This window comes from Theropithecus gelada, chromosome 14 (genome assembly GCF_003255815.1).
Source record: "Theropithecus gelada isolate Dixy chromosome 14, Tgel_1.0, whole genome shotgun sequence".
In the NCBI taxonomy this organism is placed as follows: domain Eukaryota; kingdom Metazoa; phylum Chordata; class Mammalia; order Primates; family Cercopithecidae; genus Theropithecus; species Theropithecus gelada.
This window is the reverse complement of record NC_037682.1, coordinates 92,208,272-92,223,297: the sequence shown is the minus strand read 5'-3', so window position 1 is coordinate 92,223,297 and position 15,026 is coordinate 92,208,272. Positions and strand designations below refer to the sequence as shown.

The 15,026-nt window shown below is 36.5% G+C and overlaps 1 protein-coding gene across 2 annotated transcripts in view; it reads right to left on the bottom strand.

Annotated features, from left to right (window-relative positions):
- Nucleotides 1–15,026, bottom strand: part of CNTN5 (contactin 5) — a 1,331,129-nt gene that overhangs the window by 118,641 nt on the left and 1,197,462 nt on the right. For both annotated transcript variants that reach the window (XM_025357811.1, XM_025357810.1), the window contains one exon: nucleotides 11,854–11,974. In XM_025357811.1, the coding sequence (XP_025213596.1) occupies nucleotides 11,854–11,974 (121 nt within the window). The remainder of the gene's footprint in view (nucleotides 1–11,853; nucleotides 11,975–15,026) is intronic.

The window sequence follows — 15,026 nt, the reverse complement described above, 5'->3', positions numbered from 1 at the left end:
TGAAGGCAATGCAGGCAATCAGAGGAAAGGCAGCTACAGTCAGGGAACTTATATGAGCATGTCAGCTAGTGGATACTGAAACACACAAAGCCAGAATATTGGCTATGGTATTAAAGCCACCTAAAGTGAAAAGGGAGAAAAACCCAAATCGTTTTCTATGTGGAGAGCCAGGTCATGTGAAGCAGGAATGCTCCAATAGTGAAGAACAAAGTCACTCAGGAAAAAAAAGTCCCTTTTATATGCCTCTGACACAAAAAGGGGAAACATTGGGCAAATCAATGTAAGTCCGAATTTGATAAAAATGGCAACCCCCTAAGCAATCAGGCAAGAAACTTCATGAGGGGCCGGCCACCATACCCTGTTCCAAACTGGGGCAATGCCAGTGGCTTTCCTCGGCCAGATAGAAGGCCCACAGTCCTCTCTCTCAGAGCAGTCACCTCTGGGAGGCCAGGACTGGACTTACTCTGCCCCAATGAATGAGTGCTTAAAGAAGGAGTAGGTACAAGGAAGTGTGGGGCAATTTATCTTAAACAGGCTTGTTTATTTATGTTGACCAGGAACTGATCTTTGATCATCTGTGCCTGTGATGTTCCCTGAATGGGGAGCAATAAATGTTAATTACCTACAGGTTATATGAGTTTTTGGCATTGTGCCTGCACTGAATAAAAGCAAGCAGCTCCAGCTTCTCAGGGCTGCTTTCTGGACACTAGAGTCAGGCAATCACCTAGCTGCTCTTACACTGCATACCTGTGTCTGAGTACTCATTTCATCCGTAGGCCAGAGTCTGTGGGACAGACCCAGCAGGTAGTGCCCCATGTGAGGAATGCTGCAATGGATCATGATGGAACCCTCAAAAATGAAAGTGAAGTGACTGTGCAGTAAGTAATTGGTACCCACTGGGGATTTCCAAGTTCGAGGGCATTCATCATGGGACAACAGTATATAAAAGTATTGAAACAGTGGCTTAAAGCTATTGGAGTCTCAGTCTCTGAAGCCCAATTAAGGGACCTAATGCAAACTGCTGTTTTCCATAACCCATGGTTCCCAGAAGAAGGCACACTAGACCTAGAGCTCTGGGAACAAGTGGGAAGAAATCTTAAAAGATATAATGTACAAGGGCAATGGGTCCCAGTAATATCTTTAACATTATGGGTCTTAGTTAGGGTTGCTTTGGCCCCGCTCTACACTGAAGAGCTTAAAAGGGAGGGGAGGAAGAACCATCATCTACCTTACTGCCGCCTCCTCCTCCCTCAGCATAGTCCTCGCCCTCTGCCTCAGGGTCAGAGAAGAGCTGCCTTCAACTATTCTCCCCTGAAGCTATGCAGGGCCTTCCAACCGTTCAGAAGACCTGCTCCATTCGCTATAGTTTCTCCATCACTCTGACTGATCTCCTACATCACATGACAGTAAATTACTACTCAGTATTCAAAAGGCATGCCAAAGCAGTTTAGGTGACAGTCAGAGGAAACAATGCATTCAGAAAAAACAAAAATGTCTGATTTTAGATGTGTCTATACAAAGTATATGAATAAATGGGATGATTTTTCCAAACAATTCAAACAAATGAACAGATACAATGTACTTCCAATATTTTGCCTAATACTGATGAGTTTAAGACCATCTTTTTTAACATTAAAGGCCATTTTGTTTTGTTTTCATGACACTTGGTATAATTTACAGATAAGTAGGCAAAAACAACAAATATCAAAGGGTTGAAGAAGTTTAGCAATGGGAACGGTCAGGGACATTTTCAAGCATGTGGGAGTTTTGTTTTTGGCTCAGAATTGCGGCAATTGCAAAAAATTTAAAAATCAGAGAATAAGAAGAGATTATGCAGAAAGAAGTCTATCAGTGCTCAATTTTCTTGGTGGCATTTTGTCCAGAAGTCCTTCCTTTTTTTTTTTTTTTTTCCATAAGTTCTGGAATACATGTGCAGAACGTTCAGGTTTGTTACATAGGTATACACATGCCATGGTGGTTTGTTGCACCCATCAACCTGTCATCTATATTAGATATTTTTCCTAATGCTATCCCTCCTCTACCCCCCCCCACCCCTCTGGCAGGCCCCAGTGTGTGATGTTCCCCTCCCTGTGTCCATGTGCTCTCATTATTCAACTCCCACTTATGAGTGAGAACATGTGGTGTTTGGTTTTCTGTTCCTGTGTTAGTTTGCTGAGAATAATGGTTTCCAGCTTCATCCATGTCCCTGCGAAGGACATGAACTCATCCTTTTCCATGGCTGTATAGTATTCCATGGTGTATATGTGCCACATTTTATCAAGTCTATCATTGATGGGCATTTGGATTGGTTCCAACTTTTTGCTATTGTGAATAGTGCTGCAATAAACATACGTGTGCATGTGTCTTATAGTAGAATGATTTATAATCCTTTGGGTATATACCCAGTAGTGGGATTGCTGAGTCAAATGGTATTTCTGGTTCTAGATCCTTGAGGAATCGCCACACTGTCTCCTACAATGGTTGAACTAATTTACACTCCCACCAACAATGTAAAAGCGTTCCTATTTCTCCATATCCTCTCCAGCATCTTTTGTTTCCTGACTTTTTTAATGATCACCATTCTTACTGGCATGAGATGTTATGTCATAGTGGTTTTGATTTGCATTTCTTTATTGACTGGTGATGATGAGCTTTTTTTCATGTTTGTTGGCTGCATAAATGTCTTCTTTTGAGAAGTGTCCACATCCTTCACCCACTTTTTGATGGGGTTGTTTTTTTCTTGTAAATTTCTTTAAGTTTCTTGTAGATTCTGGTATTAGCCCTTTGTCAGATGGATAGATTGAAAAAATTTTATCCCATTCTATAGGTTGCCTGTTCACTCTGATGATCGTTTCTTTTGCTTTCCGGAAGCTCTGTAGTTTAATTAGATCCCATTTGGGCATGGGCAAAGACTTTTTGACTAAAACACCAAAAGCAATGGCAACGAAGTTCTTCCTTTCTAGCAAAACCCACAGCACCTAGATAAGAAGTCCCACAAGATGTTCTGAGAAAGCAGTCAGTAGAATTTACTATTTTGGATGCATGGCAAGATATGGGCCATCAGAGGAAGTTCAGACTTTTCAGTAAGGTTTGTGGTCATTTAGGCCAAGGTGTAACATAGAAAGTCATTACTAATACTATTGTCTCATGGTCATGTGGTCAAAGATTAGGTACTTTTAGAGGATTTGTGAATGAGACCTGTCCTTTTAGATGGTAATGAAAAAGTGCTGTATTTGCAAGGTAATGTAGAATATCTTCATTCTTTCTTGGGCTAGCAAATGACAACAGATCCTTAAGTTTCAGTGAGTATACCATCTTGATAGAAATTCTCTGACTCCTACGCAAAGTTTGTCACTCCATTCTCTTGTTTCTTAGAGTACTCCTTTCTTTCTTCCTCCCTTTTACCCTACTCTTTCTCTTAACTCCTTGTCCTTTTTTTTTTCTTTCCTTCCACAAACATGTATTAATATTTTTCAGAAACTATAATGTATCGGCAACTAATTGGTTCTAGGGGATATCATGATAAATGAAATTGAAACAATCTGGCAATTGACAGTGGAAGGCAGTATAGTAATTTAAAATGCTGGTCTGCCTGGAGCCTACTCACTATTCTTCTACTTGTTAGTGACATTCAAACGAGTTCTTAAACTTCTCTGTGACTTCGTTTCCTTATCTATAAAATGGAACTAAAAATAGTACCTCTTTAATATTGTTTTTTATGATATGCTAAAGTGAAATAATTATTATAATATGGAGCCTTTAGTGCAGTGCCTGACATATAGGAGGAACCTGATAAATGTTAGCTATGTTTATGATTAGTAATGGAGCTGATGGTCAGAGAGCAAAATGTGCTGCTCATACATGGGTGACAGCACATCTCACATTATACTGTAAAAAGACGTGTTTCTCCCTAACATAAAGTTGTTCATGTTTAGCTAGATCATAGCACGATGCCTGCCATGTACTATGTGCTCTATAAATGTTTGATGAGTAAGTATTGAATGAATGAAGGGATAACAAGGTGAACGTTAAATGACTTACACAAAGTTTCACAACTAGTAAGAGCTTGTGGGGATGTGACCCAGTCTGTCTGACTTAAAAGCCAAGTATTTTCTTAAGATTCTGCACTACCTTTCACACATAATTGCTTGCATCTCTCCACCTACCATAATTTGGTTATTACACGCATAATTCCTCTTAACTTGCCCTTGCCAAGGCCATCATTTAATTCCAAGTTTCTTAATTCACTGGTATGTATTGGCTCGTATTTTACTTGGTTTTGACACTGTTGTCCATTTTCTCCTTCCTCTATTTGTCTTGTCTCTTTGTCCCTATGATTTATATTTACCTGGATTTTCGCATAGTAGCTCTGGGTCTCTGATAGCAACTTCACATCCACTTTGCAAATTCCTCCTCCTCTTCAATGTTAATGTTTCCCAGCATTCCATTCTAACATCTTCCCCTTGCTATTCTTCACAGACTCTTAGTTTTGTTTTTTGTTTTTTTTTGAGACAGTCTCACTCTGTTCCCAGGCTGGAATGCAGTGACGCAATCTTGGCTCACTGCAACCTCCCCCTCCTGGGTTCAAGCGATTCTACTGCCTCAGCCTACTGAGTAGCTGGGGCTACAGGTGCGCACCACCATGCCCAGATAATTTTTGTATTTTTATTAAAGACAACGCTTCCCATGTTGGCCAGGCTGGTCTCGAACTCCTGACCTCAAGTGATCTGCCAACCTTGTCTTCCAAAATGCTGGGAATACAGGTGTGAACCACTGTGCCTGGCCTTCACAGGCCCTTTAATTTAATTCACACCTGACTTTAAAATGCGAACAGTGCTCAAATCTAGATGTCAAGGCCAATGTTTCTCTCCTGAGCTCCACAGCTACACAACTATTTGCTTACTGGATACTTCTCTCTAGAGAACCCTAAATGTTATTCCTTTACAACCAATCCACTTCTCTCCACATCTTCCTGATTATATAAACATGGTCATGAATGTGATTGCATGAACATTCCCTATTAGGGGGACCACAAAATTTATCATCTAAACCAGGACAATTTTGAGGGTAAAGAGGCCTCTTTAATAACTACTTTGGCACTCTAAGTATAACTTGGAGCTCTGTTAGTCTAACTACAGTATACAGTGTTCCTCTGATGGGCCACTCAATTAAACATTACAATTGGCAATCTTCTTTGCCTTCTCGTTCTCATTTTTCATAACCAGTGGACTGTCAAGTTCTGTAGATCCTGTCTCCTTCCTATCTTTTGAATATATACACACCCCTTCCTGTCTCTATTATTGCCTTTATAAGACCCTTCTTATTTCTTGTCAAGATTACTGTTATTGTCCCATCTGCTTTATTAGCAAGCCACTAGTCACAGTGTCCTCTAAAACACTCTACATTTTCCTGAATGGTCTTTTTAAAGAGACATCTTATCCTGTCCCTTTCCTGCTATGATCCTTTGATGGCAGCATCAGAAAGCATTTATTCCAATCCTGTCCCACCATGTCTCCCTCTTGCACTCTAGAACTGTCCCGGCATGTAGTAAGCACTCATTAAACAGTGAATGAAATTGGATTTTAAAATATAAGCCCAGACACCAAGAATTTATCTCCACAAACTTACACAAACGTGAAGTGACTATATTTTTATATTAGGATGCATGTGTAAGAAACATAGGTTAAGTCTGTGGGACAAATTATAGTGAAATACAATTTCATCTTACAATTTATAAATCCAAATATGTATCATATAAAACTCAGTTGATTAGAACTTTTCTCACATTAGAAGAGTGAAGTCAGAATATTTGTTTCAAAATGGCAAAATACTGCCATCAAGAAACCTGAGAATGTCTCAGTCAGCTGACGAAAGTATCAATGCCTAAAAGAGTCTGGCTTTTGGCAGGTATTCAGTATTTAGGGGAATAAAATACAAGAGATTTAGTTTGTATTGGTTGGTTGTCTATGTACAATGACAATTCATCTGTTTGCTCATTTTATATTTGCACGTATATATGTACATGCATGCAAACTGCTTTAATCATTTTGGCCAGTCAGATCACTTCAGTTAATAATTCTCTTATTTCAATGAGCCGAACTAAAGCTGGTGCAGAAAATCTGAACATCTGACTGACAAAAAAAGCAACATTTTTTTGTCAGTTGTTGAAGAGTTCTACAGGTTAGCAAGCCACCATATGAAAAGCATAAGAGAAAAGAGACTAAACTGCTTTTCAATGTCTAAAAGAAATTTTATAAGTGTTAATCACATTAATTAGAGAAAGTCTAAGATAGAAAAGTGTTTGGTATAAGCTACTTAAATAATCCCATCCAATAATAGCGATAACAGTGATCTAATATTCCTACAATAGTGCAGAATATTCCAATAAGAGATAGCATGAATGAAATTAGCTTTTCTTTAAGAGGAAGGACATTTTATAGCTGTGTTTTACAGTTTTCAAAAATATTGAAAAATAATTTTGTTAGCTGAATACATTTAATTCTCTATTATTTGCAAATGTATTTACTATTAATTTTAACTAGGATTAAAAATTATAATGAAAACATTTGTCATTGTCTTTTTGACTCCAAATACCAGCATATTAGCAAAACAAGCTTTGCTTTTCCTAACTACTGGATTTTATCTTTTTCACTGGAGACTCTTTTGAGTTCAAATCATTACTCAACCATCTGAAGGCTTATGCAATCTCCAAGCACAACAAGCTCTTACATATTAGATCAATGGTGGAAAAGGAAAACTACGCAACCTCTATGCTCCAAAGATGTTTGTGTTGCATATTTGTGTATTTTAAAGCTTGGAAACATTCAGAAGTGGCCATATGCTAAAAATAGACCTTTACATCAATTTAGAATCTACATGGATCACAAGGGTAGTGCAGTGAGAAATGTGAAGATAGAGCACATTAATACTGCTTCAACTCTCAAATAAACTAACAATATATTAGAAACATGCTCAAGGTTTTCACTGAGCTTTATTTTCCCATTGCATTTGGGACAGTGACAGTACTTGCATCTTTTCCAAGGGCATAGGCGGAAAACTCTCAAACTTTCCTCTCTTGCTAGTGAGAATCACTAAAGGTTTGCGCTTAGACAGAATTTAGAGATATTTTATCAAAGGTGCCTAAATTAGTTTCTATCCAGGTAAAAACTGGTTTCTTCCGGTTACTTTCAACCATTTGAAACAAACAAACCAATCATACTTTACAACTAGCTAAAAGGTAAGTTAGCTTTGATGTTGGCTGGAATTAAATTATATAGTTTGGTAGCATTGTCTATCTTATGATGATAGAAGGCTTTGGCTGGAATGAAAAATAGAAACATAAATTAGTGATTACATCAACACAATCAACAAAATCTTTCAAAATATGACTCATGGAGTAAAATAAAGATGTGTGTGTGTGTGTGTGTGTGTGTGTGTAAAGCTAATAAACTGCTGATGTAGGCTCTTATATCTAATTTTATAGATGAAAAAACTTTACTTTGTTGTGATTTGCCCCGTCTGTTTGCTAACATGCTTTTATTTTTGTAGATGAATAGTATAATTTGTTAGGGCTAGCTTCCTGGTTGTGTGAGCTGTGCAGTTCAAGATCTGCAAACTTCCAAGTTCGGGGCCCAATGCTTAGATTAATGCCTTTCTGTCACTGTCTTGAAATTATTAATAATTTTCAACAAGGGGCCCTGTGTTTCCATTTGGCATTGTTCTTCATAGATTACATATCCAGCCTCACAGCTCTGCTTATGTTTTATCCTAATCTCTCACTATTTCCTCTGTGAGACTGAGAATGTACCCAGGTGAACTTCCATGGTACATCTCACCCTAATTCCAAAGGTGCCTCACACTGGAGGACTAGTGGATATAGAGCCGGCTGAGGGCTGAGGGCTGAGACCTCAGCTTCCTCACCTTTCCACTCTGAGTGCCTACTTCAGTGCCTGACACAGAGCAGGTGTTGAATGAATAGGTGGGTGAACAAAGAAATAGCAAATTATAAGCAAATACCAGTAGACTTATTTTATTGACAACACGGTCAAAATTTTAATGATTTTAGTTTTGAAGTGAAAAGTGGCTGAGTTGGGAGAGAGTAAAGTTAGATATTCAAGGAAATAAATAATTATTGGAAATAATAAATGGGACTGAATTGATGGGGCAGATGAAGAAAGTTCAATTGAAAGCCAGGTTGAAATCTGTTAGGAATAAGAAGTGATAGGGTGGGGTTCAAGGTGGATGGTTAAAAGCAGTTAGATGTCTCCCAACAAGTGACATCCTGAGGTTAATTCATTCGTTTCAAATTCAACTATTAACAAAGACACTTTGATTCATCTTGTAAATTGTAATTCAGGAAATGAAAATTATTCAAGTTTGAGGAAAGGCTGTGTATTCAAAAGGACTCAAGAGATTATTGATTATTCTTTGACTATTCCCAGAGTTCCTTGACCTACTGTTTTGCATTAAGAAGCAGAGTAAAACAAATAGAGAAGTTGTATGAGAAAGTGAATTTTTATCACTTCGTCTGCCTCCGGGCAGAATAGAAAGATCGTGTTGTCATTCCTAGTTACCCTAGCTTAGCTAAGCACATCTTATTCTTTAAACAGTTTTCTACCCTTATAATTACTTTGGAAAACATATTTCTAACATTAATTTCTGAAAAATAAAATAACAAAAAAAAATTCCTTTCTCCACAGTCTTTTACTTTGTGTTTGATCACTTCTGATACTGTCTCAGAATATTGGTTCTTAACAACTTGTATATCCTCCTCAGTGAGATTCTCTCTTACATATCTACCTCCCTTTCGCTAATAGCATGATCGAGTTCTACTCATCTTTAAAAAGGTTCCCTATAGCAGTGTTTAGTCTTGGTTTCTCTATTGTTATAGCACACTTAAGTGACTAAAATGGTGCACAGATGTCCAGGTGTGGCTTTAATTTCCTTTTATATTTCAGCAAAATAATTTTTTCGAACATAATCATTCTGTTATGGTTTTCCAGATTATGCATGGTGCTGTGATAATGCTGGTTCACTGAATATTAAATTTGGGAGAGCAAGTGACTTTATACTTCAGCTAACTATTTATGAAAAAAGCAATCTTTGGAGAAAGGTGATCATGGTGGAATAGAGGTGAAAAATAGCACTGACGCTGACAAGCAAAATGAGGCAAAAGTGCAAACAAGCAGTTGAGGAAAAAATAGTCCATAAAGTAGTGAATGGGGAGAGTATCAGGAAACATTACTACTCAGAAACACTCAGATTCTAAATAGGCAATGATGAGGCCATGTGGCTACACACCTGTGTTCCAATTTAGTGTTCATGTGGGGCAAGGTTGAAGAATTGCAGGAGTTGGTAAAATGTACAAGAGAATTTTATAGACTATCTCTCATGGGAAGGACGACAACAAAAAAGTTGCTCCCATCCATCAAAGAGAATATATATTTTTTTCCTTTAAATTCCCACTGAAATAGAATGATAAGAACATAATCCTTGCTACCCAAGTACGTTCCTTGTGATGAAGACATTGAGCAAAGTGAACTGCTCAGCCAATCTACTTTTAGTATTCTACGAAAAGATGAATGGGGAAATTGTTTTTACTATCCCCATCTTTCTGTGACACATATTTGAATAATTGTGCTTTAAGTATTCTGCTGCCAAAATTGTAGCCATCATCAGAAAAGCTCCATCTAGAATGCTCAGCTTTGGTCCTGTGGCATATACTATTAGAATACCATGAGTTTACAGACCAACAAATAGAGGAGTGTGAGAAGGGAGAGTGCAGAGTAAAACTATTTTGAATTTTATTTCACAAGCCAACATTAAAAACAGCAATATTCAAACATCAAAGCTTGTTGAATTACCAGGAGCTGTAAACGTACACAATTTTTAAAAAAGAGAACCAGAACTCTTAGTTCAGTGTTTAAATCTGTCTAAGACTCACCAGGAAGAAACGGCAAGATATTTTTACTAATTTTAGAAAAGTAATGCAAATATATAATGGAAAAGTGGTGACGTGATCAAACTCACTTCAAGTGAAAGCTTAAGCTGAATGTTACATGAATATTCAGACAAAAGGAACCTGTTTGAAATTGCTATTGGGTATAATCCCAAAATTTATGCATTTTATCATCTTCTAGGCATAAAGCCAAAGGCTAAAAGAGCAGAACATGAAAGCTGAACTTGAATTATATTCTAAACCCTGTTGAGTTTAATTTTACTTACAAAGTAGATTGTTAGTTTGCCACTTAAATTTGCCCCCTATAGTCCAGTAAAAATACCTGGTTTCTTATCAGTCTCTAAATTGTGATATTCATTTGGAAAGCTCCAATTTTAAGAGCCTCATTCTAAATTACTAGGCAAGTGCACACAGTAAATATGCATAATCTAAAACAGATCATAACAAGAGGAGAAAGCAATTTTCTATGACTTTGACTGAGTGTAGGGTTTGCAGTTCCGTGAGCCTTGTAACTTCAGAAGGCACAAAGAGAACTTTTTAGCTAAATGGAATAGAATGTATTGAAAGGATGAATACTTTTAAAAAGTTGGTGTTTTATAATAAGGTAACACAGATATACATTCTAGGTATACATTTGAAGAAAAGATCAAGTAGCCTTCTGAACAGAAACACACAAAACATGAACAAACTACCAATCACCCAGATAACACACTTCTTTAAAAACAGTTTACTTGAACCAATGATGAATGCACTACCAAAATCCATATACATTTGGTGATATATATAACTAAAACATAGAGATGACGAAGTTCACTCTATGCCTTATGTTTACTGTTTAAGATTTTTAATATTTAAATTGTAAAAGAGTTCAGATGAATAAAATACCAGTTAATCTAAAATATAATTTCTTGCTATAGAGATAATGTTTTTATCTGTACAGACCATACAAGGGATCTAAGCATGCGATACTCATACTACTCAAGATATAATTGTATAAGATGAAAAATGAAGAGGCACCTGGTGGGATTCTGGTAATGTTCTAGTTTTTACATTGAATGATAGTTATATGGTGTGTTTACTCTGTCATTGTTCATTAAGTTATACATTTGTATGCTTATGATTGGTGAAAATGTGGAAATATCGTACTTCAAAAAAAGCTAAAAGAAAAGGAACGAAGGAAGGAGGAAAGGAAAGAAAGAGGGAGGGAAGAAAGAAGGAAAGAAGGAAGGAAATGCATGCTATGATCTCTATTTCCCATACTGTGGAATACTGTGCTAAAGGAAAGGGGTATTCTAGTCATTTGCTTAAGATGTAGCTTCCTAGGATTGCAGAGTTTGGTGTCCTGTTTGATAATTGGAAACCATTTAACTGTCATTTCTGCACAGAGAGGTTGTATGTTGACATTTTCAGACTTAAAAAAAATCCTTGTCACTTAACCATTGCAAATGTCACCATCTTATACATGCAGTTTTTCTGTTTTTGGAAGTCCAACTTAGAAGTTGTTGAAAAAAAAAAAAATGCCTGGGGCTTCCACTAGCTTTTCATTTGAAAAACATATATACACACAAACAAATTTTATCTCTGTAGTCCAAGTGACTTAGTAGCTCAACTGTTTAGATTATCTCCTTGGCATTAGGTTAGTTAAACACTTAGTGACAACTTACTACTAAAGGTATTTTGGACTCTGAAGTTAGTTCGGTGGTTTTCGTCTGTTACTAAGGAGCAGTTTTCCATGTAATTTTTTCAAAGGCAAAAGGTTAAGCAAAAATAACATATATTGTAAAATTGAAAGTAAAATGCACAGTACTGATGTGCTCAAAGTCCATGCATTTAAATTCCTTTGTATGATAATTTATGGTGATCATGTCTTCAGACTGCACTATTAGCATACTCACCCCTAACAAGAAGTTCTGCCTCATCTGACACACTGTCTGCTGTGGTCTGTACCCTGCAGCCATATCTCCCAGCATGCATCAGAAGGATGTTCCTGATCATTAAATCTGCAGAGGATGCTTGCTGAAAGAGGGATGAAGTGCCAGTTTAAAATGTTGCAAATCTGCCTAGTTCAAGGTGGTTTAAGGGGGAACTTTGCATATTCAGTAAAAGGACCCATTTTTGGCCTTACAGTTTATCTAACAACAATTCAGAAATCAAGCATGCCCTTTTTTAAGGAACACATAGAAGTTTTGTTTTTAACAATCGCTAATAAAGGGGTTGAACATTTAATATTGCATATAATGATTTAGCAGCTATTTAAAGATATTTACGTATGCACAAACTCATATCTTTAAAAGTATAGGAGAAATAATCACTGAGCAGAAATGTTGCTTTGCTATTCAGAGACAGGTGTATTTTGTGGCAAGAAAATCGTATTGAAAGAAACAGCAACTTGTGGGAAATGAATTATGAAAAGATAGCCATCAAAATATTATCTCATGTGACTTTATTGAATGGCTCTTTTCCTAAGAACACTGTAGGCAACAGAATGAGTCAGTGCTCAGTTGAAAGACGGCTGGTCCCAAAGCCATGTGTCTTTACTTAACAAAGACGTATTCCTCCCATAACCACTACCATCAGGGAGCAGGGTCAGCCTGAATCTTTGTTAATCAGCCCAGTTACAGAACACAAAGGAAGCTCCAATTACCTGATTCTTGTTGGGGGCAAGACGATTAGAACATAGTTGAAGAAAAACCTGCAGTTAGGGAGATCAATGAGTACCGGGGAGGATATCTTTGAGATGTTTTAGTTCATGGGATAGGTGATGTTCCTATACTTTAAAATGGCCGGTACAAACCTTCCATTACTTAATGTTGTCTTTAGTTTACTCTATTGGAAAGGAAGATTTCCTTTATCGTGATCATGTAAAGATCTGATTGATATTTACAATAAATCAGGAGGTTTTTATTTTTCAGATAATGACATAGCAAAACTCCAATATTCCCTTCAGTTTCCATTTTGCAATCTAATGACGATTGGAATAAGATAAGATGCATGCTGCTTGAAATGACATCATCAAATAACTCAAAAATTTTCTCTAACAGTATTGAGCACATGAAATACTGTGTAATGAAAATCGTACAGAGGCATCCCAGATTACAGACCTTTAAAAAGTGATGTTTGTTCTCAGTAGGCAGTATCCTGATAATTATTTAAGAATTCAGTTGTTTGCCTTTATTTTGAGATAGACCAATGGGCTTTATGAAAATCATAAAAACTAGACAAATTTCCAGATATCTTTTGAATTTTCTTTTCTTCTTAGCATTCATAGAAAGGGTGCAAAGTCATTGTAAACTTTTTATCACTCAAATCATAAATATTTATTTCAGTGAATCACTACACTATATACTATGTTTTAGATCATTTCTTTCTGCTATTTAATTTCTGTTTTGTTTTGCTTTTTGCCTTCCTGTTAGTCTTATAATCTGAACTTCTGAGGGTACTGAAGTTTTCTCTCATGAAATAATTGTTAAGACACGGTCTGGTTTAGACATTTACAAGGAAATGCTTCATAGCGAGAATGCATTAAAATGTCATAAGAATTATTTCAAGGAATGTGATATTTGTCCAGTAAATGTCCTACACTGCTAATTTCTTTGGGATAAATTGTTACTTTTAAATCCTAACTGAATTCATTTTCTCTTCTTCACTAGACTAAGTGCTTACTTCTCTCAAATCAGGAAAAGCAACTTTAAAACCTTTGTTTTTTTTTTTTTAATTGGGAAATAAAAGCAAACTCTAAATGTTAATAAACCACAATTTAGTTTCAAATCAATATAATTTAATACTGTAGTAATAAGCTTTTTAATATTTGCCACTGTGGGTAAGATGGGCCCACTTTAGCTTCTTTCTCTCTGGATTTTTTAGGTCTTTTAATGGGGTACACAATTAATCAGGAATTGCTGTGAGCACTATGGGCCCAGAATATGTCTAAAGGTAAATCTAAGGTGAGGCCTCAGAAAATCAGGGAGGATTTGATTTTTTTTTTTTTTTTCCTAGAAATAGCACTGTCGGAAAGATAGTGCATTTTTTTGTTGATGTTGTTTGGTTGCATTTTTTTTTTATTTGCTTGCTTGTTTTTTTAATATCACAAATCATACTGGTGGCAGTTTAACAGCAGAAAAGTACTGATTATAAGTGATTTTTCAGGCTCACATTTTTGAAAAATGTCATAAAATCACATTCCTGTAATTAATAACTGATAGTCTCATTTTCCAGACTTTTGTCTTCTCAAATAATTTATTTATTTTTATCCTGGACAAAATTTCTCAAACGTGTTTCTTTCCATGGAATTACAGTGAAAAAATGTTTAATGGAATAAGGAAGAGATGTCATTAAAATCACACGAATGTCCAAGGAATTCAGGAGAGGGAGATACAGATTATCTTTTCTATGTTGTCCTTTACTTGGTTCTTGCAATTAATAGTGTGCAGTGCTCTAGAAACTGGCCAAGCTCCATCACCATCTATCAGAAGCAAAAAGTCTACAGCCTGTGGCATATCTATCCATATCAAGACCATTTGAGGAGTTAAAATCATCTCATTTTGGGCCCAATTCTTCTCTTTTAGATTATATCTGCATCATATTTTTAACATCCTAAACAGGAAAGATTAAAAGTTAAAATGAATGGGACTGTGAACACTAAACCTAAATTACCCTTTCAGTAGATTGACTGATCTTTCAAGAGAAGTAATGAGAGGAATTCATGTGGGAGCCCATTATACTAAATTCCTGAGAGAGAACCTCCACAATTTAGTGCACTTTTAATGAAATGGTTACTTAAAGCAGATGCTTGCTTTCTTAAACTTAAACCTCATTTTCACTTTTTATCTCTTAGGAATGACTCTCTCTCTTCTTGCTTTCTCTGACACTTGCTTTATTTTCTGTCATTTTTTTGTTCTGCTTTCGTTGACCTTATGAACAAATGGTGCTACTTGTTGCTTCGAATGAATTTTTAGACAACCAGTGCTTAACACAGTGCTCCGAAACCTTGCATAGTACCTGCCACGTAGTGGGAGCTTAACACATATTTGTTGAGTGAGTAAATAAATGAAGGCTCTTTAAGAAACAG